This window comes from Myxine glutinosa, chromosome 14 (genome assembly GCF_964187855.1).
Source record: "Myxine glutinosa chromosome 14, kmMyxGlut1.1, whole genome shotgun sequence".
Classification (NCBI taxonomy): domain Eukaryota; kingdom Metazoa; phylum Chordata; class Myxini; order Myxiniformes; family Myxinidae; genus Myxine; species Myxine glutinosa.
In genome coordinates, this window is record NC_136274.1 from 22,923,676 (window position 1) to 22,939,181 (window position 15,506).

General features: G+C 46.3%; 1 protein-coding gene across 2 annotated transcripts in view; it reads right to left on the minus strand.

Moving 5' to 3' along the window:
* The window catches only part of POF1B (POF1B actin binding protein), a 70,452-nt gene that overhangs the window by 13,349 nt on the left and 41,597 nt on the right, over window positions 1–15,506 (minus strand). For both annotated transcript variants that reach the window (XM_078768550.1, XM_078768549.1), the window contains exons 10-16: window positions 6,010–6,102; window positions 5,500–5,613; window positions 5,211–5,324; window positions 5,011–5,124; window positions 4,186–4,413; window positions 3,823–3,905; window positions 2,079–2,154 (exon numbers count right to left, since the gene is read on the minus strand). In XM_078768550.1, the coding sequence (XP_078624676.1) occupies window positions 2,079–2,154; window positions 3,823–3,905; window positions 4,186–4,413; window positions 5,011–5,124; window positions 5,211–5,324; window positions 5,500–5,613; window positions 6,010–6,102 (822 nt within the window). The remainder of the gene's footprint in view (window positions 1–2,078; window positions 2,155–3,822; window positions 3,906–4,185; window positions 4,414–5,010; window positions 5,125–5,210; window positions 5,325–5,499; window positions 5,614–6,009; window positions 6,103–15,506) is intronic.

The following is a 15,506-nucleotide window of genomic DNA, read 5'->3' on the forward strand; positions in this document are numbered from 1 at the left end:
GACTTGCATTTAATATGGAATTTTTTTTTTATGGGGGTGAACTTACATTTCAAGATGACTTAGAACCAAAAGTTCATTGGAATTATGTTGAAATTATTCTAGATTTTGTTAATGTGACCTTTAAAGAAACAAAAACCACATTTGACATTTTGAAGCAAATAAATTGATCCTTGAAAGTGATGTAAACTGATATCGAACTCAATTCATGGACAGTACTGTGTTAAACTTCTGTGCGTTTCCAGAAGTATCTCTTTATTTTGCACATTAGCCAAAAAATTTTTTTAACAAAAACAAAAGTTAAATTACGACTGGGATTACGGACAGAAAAAATTACAGTTCAGTACTTCGTGTAACCCCCACGGGCATTCAGGAGAGCACGTACACGTTGAGGCATGCTGTTCACGAGATTTGCCAAGGTTTGGACAGGAATCGCTTGCCATGCAGTCACAATAGCTTGCTGCAATTCATGCACAGAGGCAGGCTGCTGGTCCAAGTTGTCGATTTGACGCGTTAATTCTGCCCACAAGTTCTCTATCGGATTCATATCCGGGGACATGGCAGGCCACTCCATATGCTCAACACCACGGTCAGCAAGAAAGTGTTGGATCATGCGAGCACGATGAGGCCGTGCATTGTCATCTTGGAAGACAAAGTTTCCTCGAAAGGTCTGCACTAACAAATGGAAGCAATGTTCCTTCCAGAATGGCCCTGTGCTTGAACTGGTTCAGGTTTCCATTCAGAACAACCAGGTCAGTTTTGCCCCTGCATGAAAAGCAGCCCCCCAAATGGTCACCCCACCACCTCCAGCTTGGACTCTTGGCACTATACAATCTTCGTTGTAGGCTTCATGCCTTGTCTGCACACTCGGACGCGGCCATATTGACGATAGACCAGAAATTTAGATTGTCACTGAAGATCACGTGATTCCAGTGTCCATGGCTGCCAATGACGGTGCTCTCTGGCCCACTGCAATCGGCGCTGAGCTGTGTTGTCTGGTCAGGCGTGGCTTTCTCAGGGGACGCCTGGCACGATAGCCTGCTTGAACCAGTCGTTGGTTGACCAGCCTTCTGGATACAGGCACATTTATCAGTTGCTGCCACTCAGCCCTAAGCCGATTAGCTGACTTGGAACAGCCATTGCGGACTAACCGGTGCAGCTGGCGATCATCCCTCCTTGTGGTTCTGCGGGGACGTCCTGACCTCGGTATTGGAGTGGGGACACCCCTCTGAGCATTTCGTTTCAGGATCTTTGACACCTGACCTTGAGTGATGCCATACTGCCGAGCAATAGCACGCTGTTTCATGCCGGAATTTCGTAAAACCACCACGAAATGACAAACAGCATTGTCGAGCTGATGGACCATCTCAGGGGAAGCGGCAATAACTTTTGTAGACGTGCAGCAGTTGTTTTCCACTAATACAGAACGCAACAACCCTTTTCTACCCGATTGTGAAGCCAATCGTCAAATGTACCTTGTCCGTACATTTTGTCACGCCACCTGTGATATAATCCTGTTATTGACTTCTTTCTGCGACAGACAATCAGTGACATGGTTCTTTTAACAAAGAAATCACCAAAGCGTAAAAGAATCTCACTAGATTGATATACCGAGTTCAGAAAGTAAACCGAAGTCAAAGAAAAAAATATAATCCATATTAAATGTCAAGTCTGTATATATATATATCTCTATATATATATCTCTCTCTCTCTATATATATATATAACTATATATCTATATATCTATATATATATATATATATATATCTATCTCTCTCTCTCTCTCTCTCTCTCTCTCTCTCTGTGTTTTTTTTTCTCTCTCTCTCTCTCTCTCTCTCTCTCTCTCTCTCGCTCTCGCTCTCTCCTCACCTTCCCCACTTCTGTGTCCTCCTTTCCATTTCCCTCTCTTCCCTTCCTTCTGAATTACATTAAATTTCACTCAATCTTTATCCCGGCCCCATCGTTTACATAATACGGAAATGGTCCTTGAGGATAATCTCTCAACCAAAATTATCTGAATTTTTAATCCAAAGCACCGGATATGCTCTGACTCGTTAGGCTGAATGAGGAACTACTTTTACCTGAGTTTTGTATCCCATGCCTGCTTGATCTTCCATGCCTTTGACTAACCGAAGAATTGGGTACTCTCGTCCGTATCTAAAAATTGCATGCGAGAGAAAAAAAAATTAAAACTTCATTCATTACCTGTTAACATTCAGCAATCATATACACTACTGGTCAAAAGTTTTAGAACACCTCAATTTTTCCAGTTTTTATTGAAATTTACGCAGTTTAATGTCTCAATGTACTCTAAAATTAAGCATAGAACAAATAAACAATTGGAGATAAAAAAGAAATCATAGAATCATTTTGTTTAACAGAATTTAATTTAAATTTTTGACTCAGCAAAGTAGCCACCTCAGCAGGTATAACCGCCGAAAACACTCGTGGCATTTTTCTACAATGGAAATCAAATATTGTTCGGGAAGTTCTTCCCAACACTGTTGTAGAAGTTCCCACAAATGTGTTGCACTTGTAGGTTGCTTTGCTTTCACCCTTCTGCCTTGTTCATCCCAAACCAGTTCGATTGGGTTTAAGTCTGGAGACTGTGCTGGCCATTCCATGATTAGAAGCCCACCGTCTTGTTCTTTTCCTCGAAGGTAGTTTTGACATCGCCTGGAGGTGTGTTTAGGGTCATTATCTTGCTGTATGATGAACTCCTGACCAACTAGGCGAATACCCGAGGGTATTGCATGGCGCTGCAAAATGCTGTGGTCGCCCTTTTGGTTCAGCGTGCCAGTCACTCTGTGCAAGTCGCCGACTCTGGATCCAGCAAAAGAGCCCCAGACCATCACGCTTCCTCCTCCATGTTAGACAGTTGGTGTCACACACTGAGGAACCATCCTTTCGCCTACGCGACGGCATACAAAAACCCTGCGTGATGAACCAAAGATTTCAAATTTTGATTCATAGGTCCATAAGACCTTCTTCCAGTCTTCAGTAGTCCACTTGCAGTGCTTCAATGCCCAGGCAAGTCTCTTTTTCTTATTTTGCCATCTTAGCAATGGCTTTCTTACTGCCACTCGACCTGTCAAACCTGCAGCTCGAAGTCTTCTCTTCACAGTTGAAACTGAGACTTGCTTACTTCGACCAGTGTTAAGCTGTGCTTGAAGCTCTTGTCCTGTGAGACGCCTATCATGCAAGCTGTTGACTCTCAGAAACTTGTCTTCTGATTCTGTTGTGGCTTTGGGTCTGCCAGACCTCTTCCTGTCAGAGTTTCCTCCAGTTTCCAATATACTACTTCCTGCAGTGCAATGTTGTCCAAATAATGCTTCAGAGGGTGTAATAACATTCTGTTCTAATACTGCTTTTATACAGACAGGGGGTTTGTAATCAAGTAATCAGCAAAGGTTGGGACACCTGTAGGAATTGTTTGCATCAACTTTCAAGGCTTAATTTACTTACATTGCTGCAGAACAGCTGTAAGTTGTGAACCCATTACTTGTTCCCTGAAGAAGGCCTTTTTTAAAATATAACTGTGCAATTTACATTATTTTCCCGTTTTTGCTAACCGAAACTTTTTTTTAACCTCGAGCAGTTTACTGCTTACCTTTGTACCATTTCAGGTTATTCACTGGACTTGAATTGCTTAAACTTCAATAAAAACTGGAAAAATTGAGGTGTTCTAAAACTTTTGACCGGTAGTGTATGTTGAAGGTTGTATCGAGACTTCTGATTTTTATGATACCTTGTGTAATGGTGATGGGTTCTAGGGATTTTAAAGGATTGAAAGATTACGGAATGCTGGTCAGTTGAACTACTTACGTAGAAATGGTGATGTTCGTCGAGGTAAATTTCAGAAGCTGTTGTTTAAGTTGCTTATTCTCTGTTTGCAGGCGTTCCAATTCCTGCAGAATAAGTCGGTTACAAATCTTGTGTATCAACATGTAAACTTAGACCGTACCATCTACCGAGGGAGATTCAGAGTTGATCTTGATCCCCTCATCAGAGGTTGAGCGAGAGTTGAAGGTAATTCGAGAAATATTAATTCATTAAATCGCAGTCACCGTAAGCCAGAGGAAATTATTAATATAAAACTACCAAACGTAGATGTTTGAGATTTTCGACGTAGTATCATTGGTCTCTTTACAATGGTATGTCGGTCAGTGGTTTGGCTGAACAACTTACTTGTCGTAGAGTGGTTATTCTGTGTTCATTCTGCCGCTCAATAACCTTTCCTCCATCGTCCTTTTTATCGTTTGACGATGTCTCCATCTGTTGTGCTCTTTTGTTTGCGCTGTCCAACTTTGCCTTCATCTCCTGCAACGCAGCTTCCAAATTCTTGGTTCTCCATTGTTCGTTGCTTAGTTCGGCACGTAGCGGAGACAGTTGCTCCTCGAAGGATGTTGATTTTGACTGGAGAGAGAAGGAAAATTGACGTTGCCGAAAAAGAAAAAGCTTCAAAAATTCACAAATATGCAGGTTATTTCAATCAAAAGCCTCAGGCCTGTATACTTCCAGCCTCCTTTTTCTGCCTTCCATTTAGGAAGAAAATTCAACAACTAAAAACAATCGCAGATATTTGTTGGACTGTGTGGCAAGTATTACCAAATGAAGTTGGTAGATTATTGAAGTGGCCTCAGATTGTGGAGCTGATCTGTATTTTTGATTTAAAAAAAAGTTGTTCTGTGTGATCCAAGTTCATCAGACAATCAAAGTCTAAATCTATCCCTCCCCTACCTTACCTTATTTGTCCTCACCTGTAGAATTGCTTTCTCTATCCCTGCTCTTCCCTTATTTTCTTCAAGGTGGCAATTTGCTGCCATCTTGTATCATTACCCACACATCCCACACATCCACACACATCCCAGCCTTACCCTTACCCACACATCTTTCCTTCATCCATTTGTTCTTTACCATCCTATTCAGCAAGTAAATCTTCATCCAGTTTACAATGTGATGATGAAATGGTGATATGTACAAAAGGGAGGGAGGGATGAGGATGCAGCAGACCTTCCATTCTGCCACCTGACGATTCAATTCCACTCGCATGCGGGTGATTTCTTGATCCGCTTGCTGCAGTCTCTCATGCCTTCCTGACTGACTTGCCATCTGCTGCTGCTGTAGCTGAAGGAGAGAGACAAGATTGTGTTAAATAATTTTACTATTTGGTCTTTCATTGTTGATGAAAAGGTACCCGAGCTATTGCTTGCCTCCTTGCGTAGGAGATCTACTTCACGATGTAGGCGAGACTCTTCCTGCTCTTGGGTGACAGCCTCGGCTTGCTGTCGTTTCAGCAGGTCTGCGGTGACCTTAGCCAGGGATGCCTGTATGCAATTATGTCATAGGTAATCCAGATACCTGGTCTACATTCAGTGACCTTGTTGTTGTGCAAGTGAATGTCCTCTCCGCAACGTATTTTATGCTCGCATTCACGATAGACAAAACCATAACTGCTCAAATGAATGCGTTGAAGATGTGGATGTGAAAAATACTATGCACCTGCAACTCCAGATTATTTGTGCGTAGCTCCTCGTTCAGCTTGATGTATTGTTCAGCCTGTATTCCACTCCGTCTCCCCGACTCCCCAAATACCAGCTGCTTATTCTGCAGTCTCTGCGTTGAGAACACACCAGGACAGGAACGCTATTGGCCGATTGTGCTCCAGGTGAACTGTGTGGTTTCATTGGTTAGCGATTCAGCAATCGTGTCGTCTGAATGAAGCAACATTTTTGTGGTGCCCACCATGCAGTTGGCAGCATGACCTGCATGCAGGTAACCACCCATTGAGCTTTGGGGTAACAGCTTCCCATTTGATGGAAAAATTAGGGACTAAAGTCAAGAAGCTGAATCTGAATATGATGCCAGGTGACCATTTGCACAAAATGGTGAAATTTTGATCCATTCCCCCATCCTCCACTACCCGCCCCCTGACCCTGACGCCTATCCTCTACAGTAAGAAAGCTAAATTTCTCCTGTGGCCTATTCCAGACCCTGCAATAAGACTCTCACCTTGGTTTCTTCCTCTAGGTGCTGGAACTCCTCGACGAGAGCGCTGAATGTACCTCGAACAAGAGCCAGGGAGTCATCCAGGGAGCAGCCGGTCTATAGCACAGGGTTGGAAGTAATATAAATGGTGAATATCCTGAAATGTGATCTGATGACCTTGCTTTCAATGAAATCATTCAGGGTTTAGTTCGGGAGCGTATGTAATCCCGTGGGATTTTGATGTTTATTTTGTATTCTTTGCGGGAAATCATTAATTATGATGTGAGTAAGGGAAAAAAATTTGGCGCCAATTTTTTCGAGTATGTTTGCATATTTTTTTATGCAAATTAGGTATGACGTCATAATTCGTAAATAAAAATTAAACGATGTAAATTTTCTTTGCAAAATATGATACAAATTTAATTTTGTGGACCCTATGCATAGATTTTAGCAGACATTGTCTGTATTCAGTATCTATCTATATAATAATAGCGTAAGGACTCGACTTTGTTATCCCTTTTACGCCGCACCCAGTGACCCGATGCCCACGGCACTAATGGATTTACGATCTACGAACCGCACTCTTTGTTTATCACGTACAGACATACTCGAAAAATCTGAATTAGCCGACGTTGGGGCCCAAAAGCATCCGATTAACGGCCGATACGATAACCTTGGTTCATGATAACCTTCAAGTGGCTGCATCAATGGTCAATTCAGCATGTCAAGAGCGCAAGTATGACAAATTAGACAACCGACACAAGCAATTACTAGCTGTGGTAGATGTCTCTTTAATGGACAAGCTGAATGAATTTGATGCAAAGATGGAAACAAGTCATCCTACTTTCAAATTTGCCAGAGATTACATGAAATTTGTGGCTTGGATATGGATGTTCATTCGTGCAACACGGGAAGGCAATTGGAAATTGCATCTAGAATCGCTTCGAGCATTGTGTAAGTACTTCTTCGCACATGATAGATAAAACTATGCCCGCATGGTTCCACTGTATTTGGCACAGATGGAGAAATTGGAAACAAATGATCCCGATATCTATACAGAATTCATGGCTGGCAACGTCTGCGTCTACAAAAATGAAGTCCCTTTCTGCGCAATAGGCCCAGATCATGGCATTGAACAGGAGAACAAAGTCATGAAGATCCTTGGTGGTTTGAAAGGGCTAACACAGCAACCGGCAGCTATGGCCAGATGGTTTCTGATTGCACCTGAGCTAAGTCGCTTGGTCAATGAAGCTGAACATTTGGTGGGTAAAGTCTCCCAGAGATCAGTAAGGCATCATGATTTGTCAGATGCTAAGTTGGAACGGTATGAGGATAATGTAGGCAAATTGAGAGAGGTGCTGAAAGTGAATGATCCATTCATTATTGAAGATGATGAGCTCATCAACATCGTCACACAAGCGATCATGCCAGAGGTAGTAAAACAGGCAGGAATACAGCGAGATAGTGTTGGAGAAGAGATGTTTGAGAAATTTGTTCAAGAGCGTCTTGTAAACCTAGAGCTGAATATCTGGAGTCCTATGAAGAAGGCAAATCTCAAGACTTGGAAGACAGCAAGAATGGTTAAGAAGAGCAAGAAAGCTGTCGCTGTTACAGCAATGAAGAATGAAAGAGCACTGTTCGCCCGCTTCCTTGTTGTGATACTGTCACGGCCAGATATTGACCTGAAGGAGAGCATCGGTGAGTTTGAGTTTGCAGAATATCCTCATTCACTCTTCACTTTTGATGGTATCTTGCGGTCTTGTGTTGCCAAAAGTAAGCCGATGACTATCTTGGAACGTTTGCCTGACCAACAGCAGCTTGTTGTTGCACAAGGAGAGCAAACACAGCATGGCAGAGTCACAATCATTGATGGAATGGCCGTGGTCCAGTCAATGGGGAAACCTACATGGGTGAAAACTTGCTACGATCTCGCCAATCACTTTTTGCAAGTCCTCGATTGCAAATCTCAAGGATTTCATGAAGTTCATGTCGTTTTTGACCGACATGACATTCCTAACTCCCTGAAGGAAAGAACACGCAATTTGCGCCTAGGAGATCATAGAAGCCTTGCTTACAATATCTCCGATGAGGCAATCATTGAAAATGTGACGCTAAAGCAACTGCTGAACAACCAAGACAACAAGCAAAGACTCACTCTCTATCTAGCATCACACATCTTGAAGCATCGCAAGGAATCTGAGAAGATATATGTGACAACACTCAGTGAGGAATGCAAATCAAACAAGCTCATATTAGATCATCTGAACAGTACACAAGAGGAGGCAGATACAAGAATGCTACTTCATGCTCTTGACGCTTCGCAGAGGGGGGGCCACGTCGATCTGCATTCAGAGTCCGGATACAGATGTGTTAGTTCTCGCCTTGTGGTGCTACAAGGACTTGTGTCCTGCAACATCGATGCTTGTTGGAACAGGTGGTCTACGGCGAACTATTGATTTAGGTCCTATATATGATGCCCTGGGCAGTCAGAAAGCTTCTGCACTCCCTGGCTTCCACGTCTTAAGTGGTTGTGACCAGACTGGCACATTCTGCGGGAAATCAAAAATTTCCTGCTGGAATACACTGCAGAAAGCCGATGGTGATATTGTTAGAGCATTTGGCAACCTTGGAAACACTCCAAGCATACAGGAAGATGACGTCAGTGAATTGGAGCGCTACGTATGTCAACTCTACGTTCCTGGCACAACAATCTCTTCCGTGAACGAGATGCGTTGGTTCCTCTTCAGTAAGCGCCAGTACACAGATGAGAAATTGCCCCCTATAAAGGCCACCCTAGTGCAGAAGATCAACAGAGCAAATTATGTCACCATGATATGGAAACAATGCGGCACTGCATCTTCAACTCTACCTCCACCAACTTCTCATGGATGGCGTCTGGAAGGTGACCGGCTTCTTCCCGTACCAACAACAGTTTTGCCAGCACCTCAGGCTGTGCGTCAACTCGTCAAATGTGGATGTAAAGGAAGTTGCTCTACGATGATCTGCTCATGTCGGAAGCACAATCTCAAATGCATCACAGATATGTGTACCTGCGAAGTAGCTTGTAAGAACAGAATTGTTAACATACATACTGCAGGTGACGACAGTGACGATGATGATGATGTTCTTGAAACGTAGCTCATGCGGTCAGCTCCAGATATGTCCATGTACTTATTTTTGGTTTCCTTGTTTTAAAACCATTTCATGTATAATGGCACTATTGCATACATCAAATGCATGGTGAACACTATATTACTATGACATCATAACTAATTTGCATATGATGGTTTGATAGGTCCCCTTGAATATAATGAAGATATATTGAAAACCCCAGCACAAGACTTTAGTAACAAAAGCAAAGGAAATACCTTTATGTACACGGAAGCATGAACATTTTCCATAGGCTTTTAAAAGGTATGACATATCATACTTGAATAGAAAGCAAAACGATGATTGAGACATGCTTTTTTCCTAGTTTATATGTGATAAATATTAAACTAGAGGTATTGACACCATAATGTATTGTTGCGGATATGGGATTTGGCCTCCATCCATATCCGCTTGTAAATATTCCCCTATTTCCCCAATACTCCCCAACTATCCCCAATCCCCCATTCCCTAGTCCCATTGTCTGTAAACAACACTCTGTAGAACCGACCTTCCCCTTTTTCCCCCATTAAATGTCGTGCCCAGGTTCACCGCATCTCACGTAGACAACTATAGGACATCTTGCTAGTTATTCTTAGTCTATGTCAGTTAAGGACTCGTTTCCATTAATTCTGACTCTTCGTTGCACCAGAATGTGATTGTATGGCACCAGTAGTGAGTTTAGGACCTCCCCATACCTCCTCCCATCTTCCTCATGAAACTACAACAACAACAACAACTACAACAACAGCGCGCGGGGAGTGTGCGTCCTCACTCCGGCTTGGTTAGCCGCCATTGCCCATGTGTTCCGACGGGGTTACCACGAAGGGGCTGACTGTCAGCTCCTCGTCAAGGGCGGAGCCCGGTAACCCCCCCGCACCCAATAAGAAGCGGCGGGCCGATTCCATCTGGCGCGGAGCTAACGAGCCGAGGGCGTGTCACTCCCCGCTGGATATACGCAGCCACTTACCGGAGGTGACGTGAGATGCGCCCCCAGCTTGAAGAGAAACAGACGCCACCTCCAGCGCGACGATACCTCCCCGCATATCTGGACCGGACCGTGTGGATCCTGTCCCTGAGCCAAGGTGCACCTTGTGCTATCCATCGACTACCTGCCCTTCCTTGCCATCAATCCCTGTGTGAGTCAGTCTTGTCCTGTTTATCTGTGGTCTGTCGGGGCTACTATAAGACCGTGATTAAGTGCCCACCTTCCTATGTTGTACCTCTTGTCAGTGTAATCTAAACGTTCTGCATACAAATATTATAACCTCCTCCGGAGGTCTTGAGAACTGTACCCCTGGTGTCGTGTCATCTAACCCAGCCGTTGTGTCCTTTCCTTAATTGATTTAGCATAGCGCGATTTGGCCAACGTTCGAGTGGAATCGGGTAAACTGTGCAGACGCGGTCATACCAAACCGCTCGGTAAACTAACATCCAAAACCGCATCTGTAACATTTGGTGTCGAGGAGTGGGATTCGGACCTGGGACTAAATTTGTTAGGCCCAAATTTTGGAACATCAATTGTACCATTAGGGTAACATTTGGTGTCGGGAAGTGGGATTCGATCCGGAGCTCGTTTCACGCGCTCGAAATTATAACAGCGAAATTTAATTGTGTTTTACAAAAAAAATAAAAACCCGAATTTTGAAAGTCGCGCTATGGCAGACCAAGACGGCTGGGTTCCGGTAGAAGAGAGTGAGGCAGGGTCGATCCAGGACCAAATTGAGGGACAAGAGGAGAGCGAAGCAGTGAGGGTAGCAGATTCGCAAAATAGCGTCGTCGCGCACGAGGTTGCGGGCGCGCAAAATGGCGCCTCGCACATAGCCACGACGACCGCGCCCGCGACCGTAGTAGCGCCACCGGTGGATTTGAACCTTTTTCTTATGCAAATGAAGGCCCTTATGGACAAGAATAATGAAGAAATGGAAAACAGAATGATGGGGGCCCTTATGGGCCAAATGGGGGTAATGAGGGACGAAGCGAGGGGTACCGGTGAGGGGTTAGACAATAATTTTAAGGGATTAGACAAGAAATTTGGGAAGTTAGACGACAAATTTGAGGGGTTAGACAACGGGATAAAAGAGGTGAAAAATGGGTTAATGGGGGTAGAAAATAGAATGGCTGCCCAGGAGAATCAGATAGAGGGAGTGAAAAATGGGTTAGAGGGGTTAGAAAACAGGATGGAAGGCAAATTGAGGGACATGAGGGACCAAGCGGAAAGGGAAGTTAACCAAATGGGGCAGCAGATAGAGGGGGTCAGAATGGGGGTAGAAACCAAACTGGATGCTCACAGGGCGGAAATGGAGCAGATGAGGGTGGCATCTGGGCAGGAGATGCAAGTGATGGGAGAAGAGATCAGAAGAGGTGTGAGTGAGGAGGTCGGAGGAGTGCGCGAGGAGGTGAGGCACTGTAAGGAGCACATGGAGAAGGAGGTGAGAAAGGGGACTGTAAAGTTACAAGGGGGCATAGAGGACCTGACGCAGGAGGTGGAACAGCTGACGGAGGGACAAAAAGGACTAACGGAGCAGGTTCAAAGGAACACTGCGGTATTAGGAGGGTTAAAAGCGACACAGAAAGAACTAAAAGACGACTTGATAGCGACGAAGAGGGAATGTCAGATGGTACGTGAGGGACTGACAACGAGGTTGGACGAGGTGACAGAGGTAATGGAGACGAAGGACCGGCAGGTGAGGACGCACATGGAAACGGTCAAGGTAGCCTTAGAGGACGAACTTGAGGAGACGTACCGGGAAATAAAAGAGGTGAAGCAGAAATTAGAAGAAGTGGAAGAAGGGGTGAGCGAAATTAAGAAGCGACGGAGAGAGGATAAGAAAGAGATAAAGGAGGAGGTAAAAGAATTGGTCCAAAGTCTGTGTTTGGATCGTGATGATGTGCTCATTAACCGGATGAGGGATTCGCAGGTGATGGAGGAGAAGCGAAGAGGAAGAGGACCCGGTGTAAGTGGTGACCAATATGGTCGTGCGTATGATGCGCCAGGGGATTTAAGGAGCTTGGGGGTCGAGATGGACCCGGGTGTTCGTGAGAGGCCGTTGGTGAAGTGTGCGACAGGTCTGGTGTGCGAAAAAGGAGGTGTGCGAGAAAGTCCGACTCTGGGGTGTGTGAGGAAAAAGTGCGTGCCAAGGAGTGAGGGTGCTGGCGAGAATGAGTCGGTCGTAGCGCGTGTGCGAGGGAGCACATGGAAGCGCGGTGTGGTAAGTGTTACAGAGGGTGTGACGGGAGAGTGTGCGCGAGAAAGGTGTGTGACGGACAGGTGCATGGGGAAAGAGTGCGCTGTCAAAGGCAAGGAAGAATGCACGCCTGTGGTGAGTGTTACAGAGGGCGTGACGGGAGAGTGTGCGCGAGGAAGGTGTGTAACGGACAGGTGCATGAGGAAAGAGTGCGCTGTCGGGAGTAAGGGTGAGTGCGTTGTCAAGAGTGGAGGTGAGAGTAGTAAGAGTGACACGGAGCATGAGTTGGTTGTGACAGGTGAGAAAGGAAGCACACCTGGAATGGTAGAGCGTGAGTGGGAATGCACGCTGGAATTGGTAGTGAGGCACGTGGTTGGGTGTGCGAATGAGAGCACACCTGTGATTGTCACAGAGGAGGTGACCGAGGAGGGGGCGCGAAGAGGTGTGTTGGTGAGGTGTGCGACCAACGAATGTGTGCCAAAGTGTTCGGTGGTCAGGTGTGTGACCAAGGCTGGGAGTGGAATGAGTGTACCGAGGTGTGTAAGGAAAGGTATGAGGAGCATGGAGACGGCTGGATGTGTGAGCAAGGAACGGGCTGTGGTGTGTAAGCATGCAGGTGAAGCATCGACGTTAAACGGAGCAGCGGTTAGGTCGACTTTTAGCCGAATCGGGCCCTCGGTGCGTGCCGGGCCTCGCTTTGAACGGCCGCGTCCGTGCTCCACTAGGCGGAGCGGGCAGCTGGATAGGAAGGGTCGTCATGGCGACCACGTTTTGTTAAGACGTGCCGGCAGGTCGAGATCGGGACATTGGATGGCTCCACGCCGAGATGGTGCGTGGGATCTCGGCCCGGGCAAACCTCCTTCCCTGCACCGAATGCGGGACGTATCCAGCCGCTGGCACCAAACAACCCGCATTCATGGCTTGGCTTTACGAAGCCGGGCTTTGGACAGGAATTGGCGCACCGAGAGGCATTAGTGAGTAGACTGTGTGATGAGGTTAGTGTTTTGGCCCCGAAATTAGAAAAAAAAAAAAAATTTGATGATTGGCAAAGGATTGGCAGTAATGATTGGCAGATGATGGGTAGTGATTGGCAAATTTTTGATTTGTTGAAATTTGATGTGCAAAATTGGTAGTGGGAGATGCCCGATGTGGTGGGATGGCAACTCTGTCATCCCTCACAAACGTGGGGCAAATGCGCTATAGTTTATGGGGTGTATGGCAGTGAAAACTAGCCCGGGTGGGTTAGGATATTGATAGGGATCTAGCGAAGATGACATTAGGTAACGTTAAGTTTAGTTAGTGACTGATACCTGTAGAGGGGACGCAGGTAGATTAGTGTGGATAATAATGACGAGGGAGCGCAATAGTTTAAAGGGACGACTGGGAAGCGCAAGTTTCAGAGGGGAGTAGTTAGCTGAGATGATGCAGTGTGTGTGAGGATTGAACAGGTGTGATTGCACTGGTGTGCAACTGGACAGGTGTGTGGAGCAGTGTGTGAGTAGTGAGTGTGTGGATCAGCGCGAATGCGCTTGGGGAGAGAAGGGTGCAGGCGGCACCAAGAGTGAGAGCACAGGTGTGCAAGTACAGGTGTGTGGAGAGAGTTGGAGTAAGTGGTACGGAGTGGTGTGCATGGTGCGAAGGTGTGGATGGGGGAAGAGTGGACCCCTTTCACGAGTACCCGGGGCGGGTAGTGTAAGTGTTAGGTAGAGGGTATAGGTAAATTGTGGTTGGATATTGGCATTTGTGGTGCGGTTGCAGAATGGTATTGTGGATGGGTGCATTAGTGTTGTGGAAATGGCTGGGCGTGTAGCCTGTTAGTGTGTGTAGTTGGTTGGGCACTCCACCACTGTGAGGATGTCGGCCAGGTGAGGCCGCAGGTGGGCTCTGGGAGCCGTTAGTGTCAGTGGGGCCCGAGGATCCGGAGGACGGACCCGGGTAGCCCAGTGCCAGAGAGGGCACCGAGTGGGGAGAGCGCCAGAGGGCCTTCCCCAGGTAGTTAGGTTAGGGTGAGGAGCAGGTAAGCTCGGAGGCAACTGCAGTGGTGGAGGTGTGCAGGTGGGTAGACCGGCTAGGAGAGCTACACGTCGCGGCCCAGAAATTGTGCGAGGGCACCGGGAGATGAATCGGGGGAGTGAGACCCCAAATTGAAAAGCACCACAGTTTGGTCAATGGGAATTGGTTTTTAGAACCCATAGTGTAAGAGGGCCAATGGTTTGGCAGGAGAAAGACCCCGGGTAATGTAAAGTTGTTAAAGTTATTTAGGAAATAGTTAGGATTGATGAACCTGTCGCACCATACGCAGCCACTTACCTGAGGTGATGATGATGACTCCACACCTGTGTTTTCTTTGTTCTGTGTTGCAGGAAATGAGAATTGCTGTGAGGATTTGTGAGACGCATCACGACGTGGATGAGACATTGGGGTGATTCCATCTCTCCCTCCTTAGGAGGGACTGATGATGAGTTGGTGATGGCAAATTTTGATGTTGAGTTGGAGATGGCAAATTGTGATGAGAGTTGGAAATGGCAAATTTGATTGGTTAGGAGGGAGAGAAGACGAATTTGGTTTATGGGAGGAACGGGGAAGACAGTAGGGACGTTTGTTGATTTGTAAAGTAGATGTTTATGGGTAGTGTTGTGTTGTGTGGATACAGTAAGGGGTAAGGGAGGGGCAATGTAGGTTACCTGGTGGGGGGGGGGGGGCGTACGGTAGGAACATACCTGTCTCACCTGGTTCCCATGTGCCCCCAGTGTGCATCACCTTGTATTGCGTGCACTTTTGCGCCCTTACCATCTTACTCACTTGTCTTCTTCTTTTGTCTCCCACCTCCAAGGATCTGGCTTTGGGGCAGAGAGAGAGGAGAGAGAGGTGCTGGCTCCGCAGTTGTGGGCCTGCACTTTCGCTGCTTGCTGCCGGGATCGATACACCATATGGACCGCAATTTTTGTGGCCGCCCACCATGGACCGCAGTCTTTTGCGGGCAAGCACCACCCGTTGATGGACCTATGGGTCAACGTGGCACCTATGCCATACAGGTGAACCACTTTTAGTTGGCCCCCTGACAGCCACAATACAGAAATGGACGCGGTTGGCGCCTTTCTTTATTTTTTAAAGAAGCAAGAAGGCCAAGTGCACCACACGAAGGCAAGACCAGCGGCAGAACATCGGCCGGCTGCGACACCACCG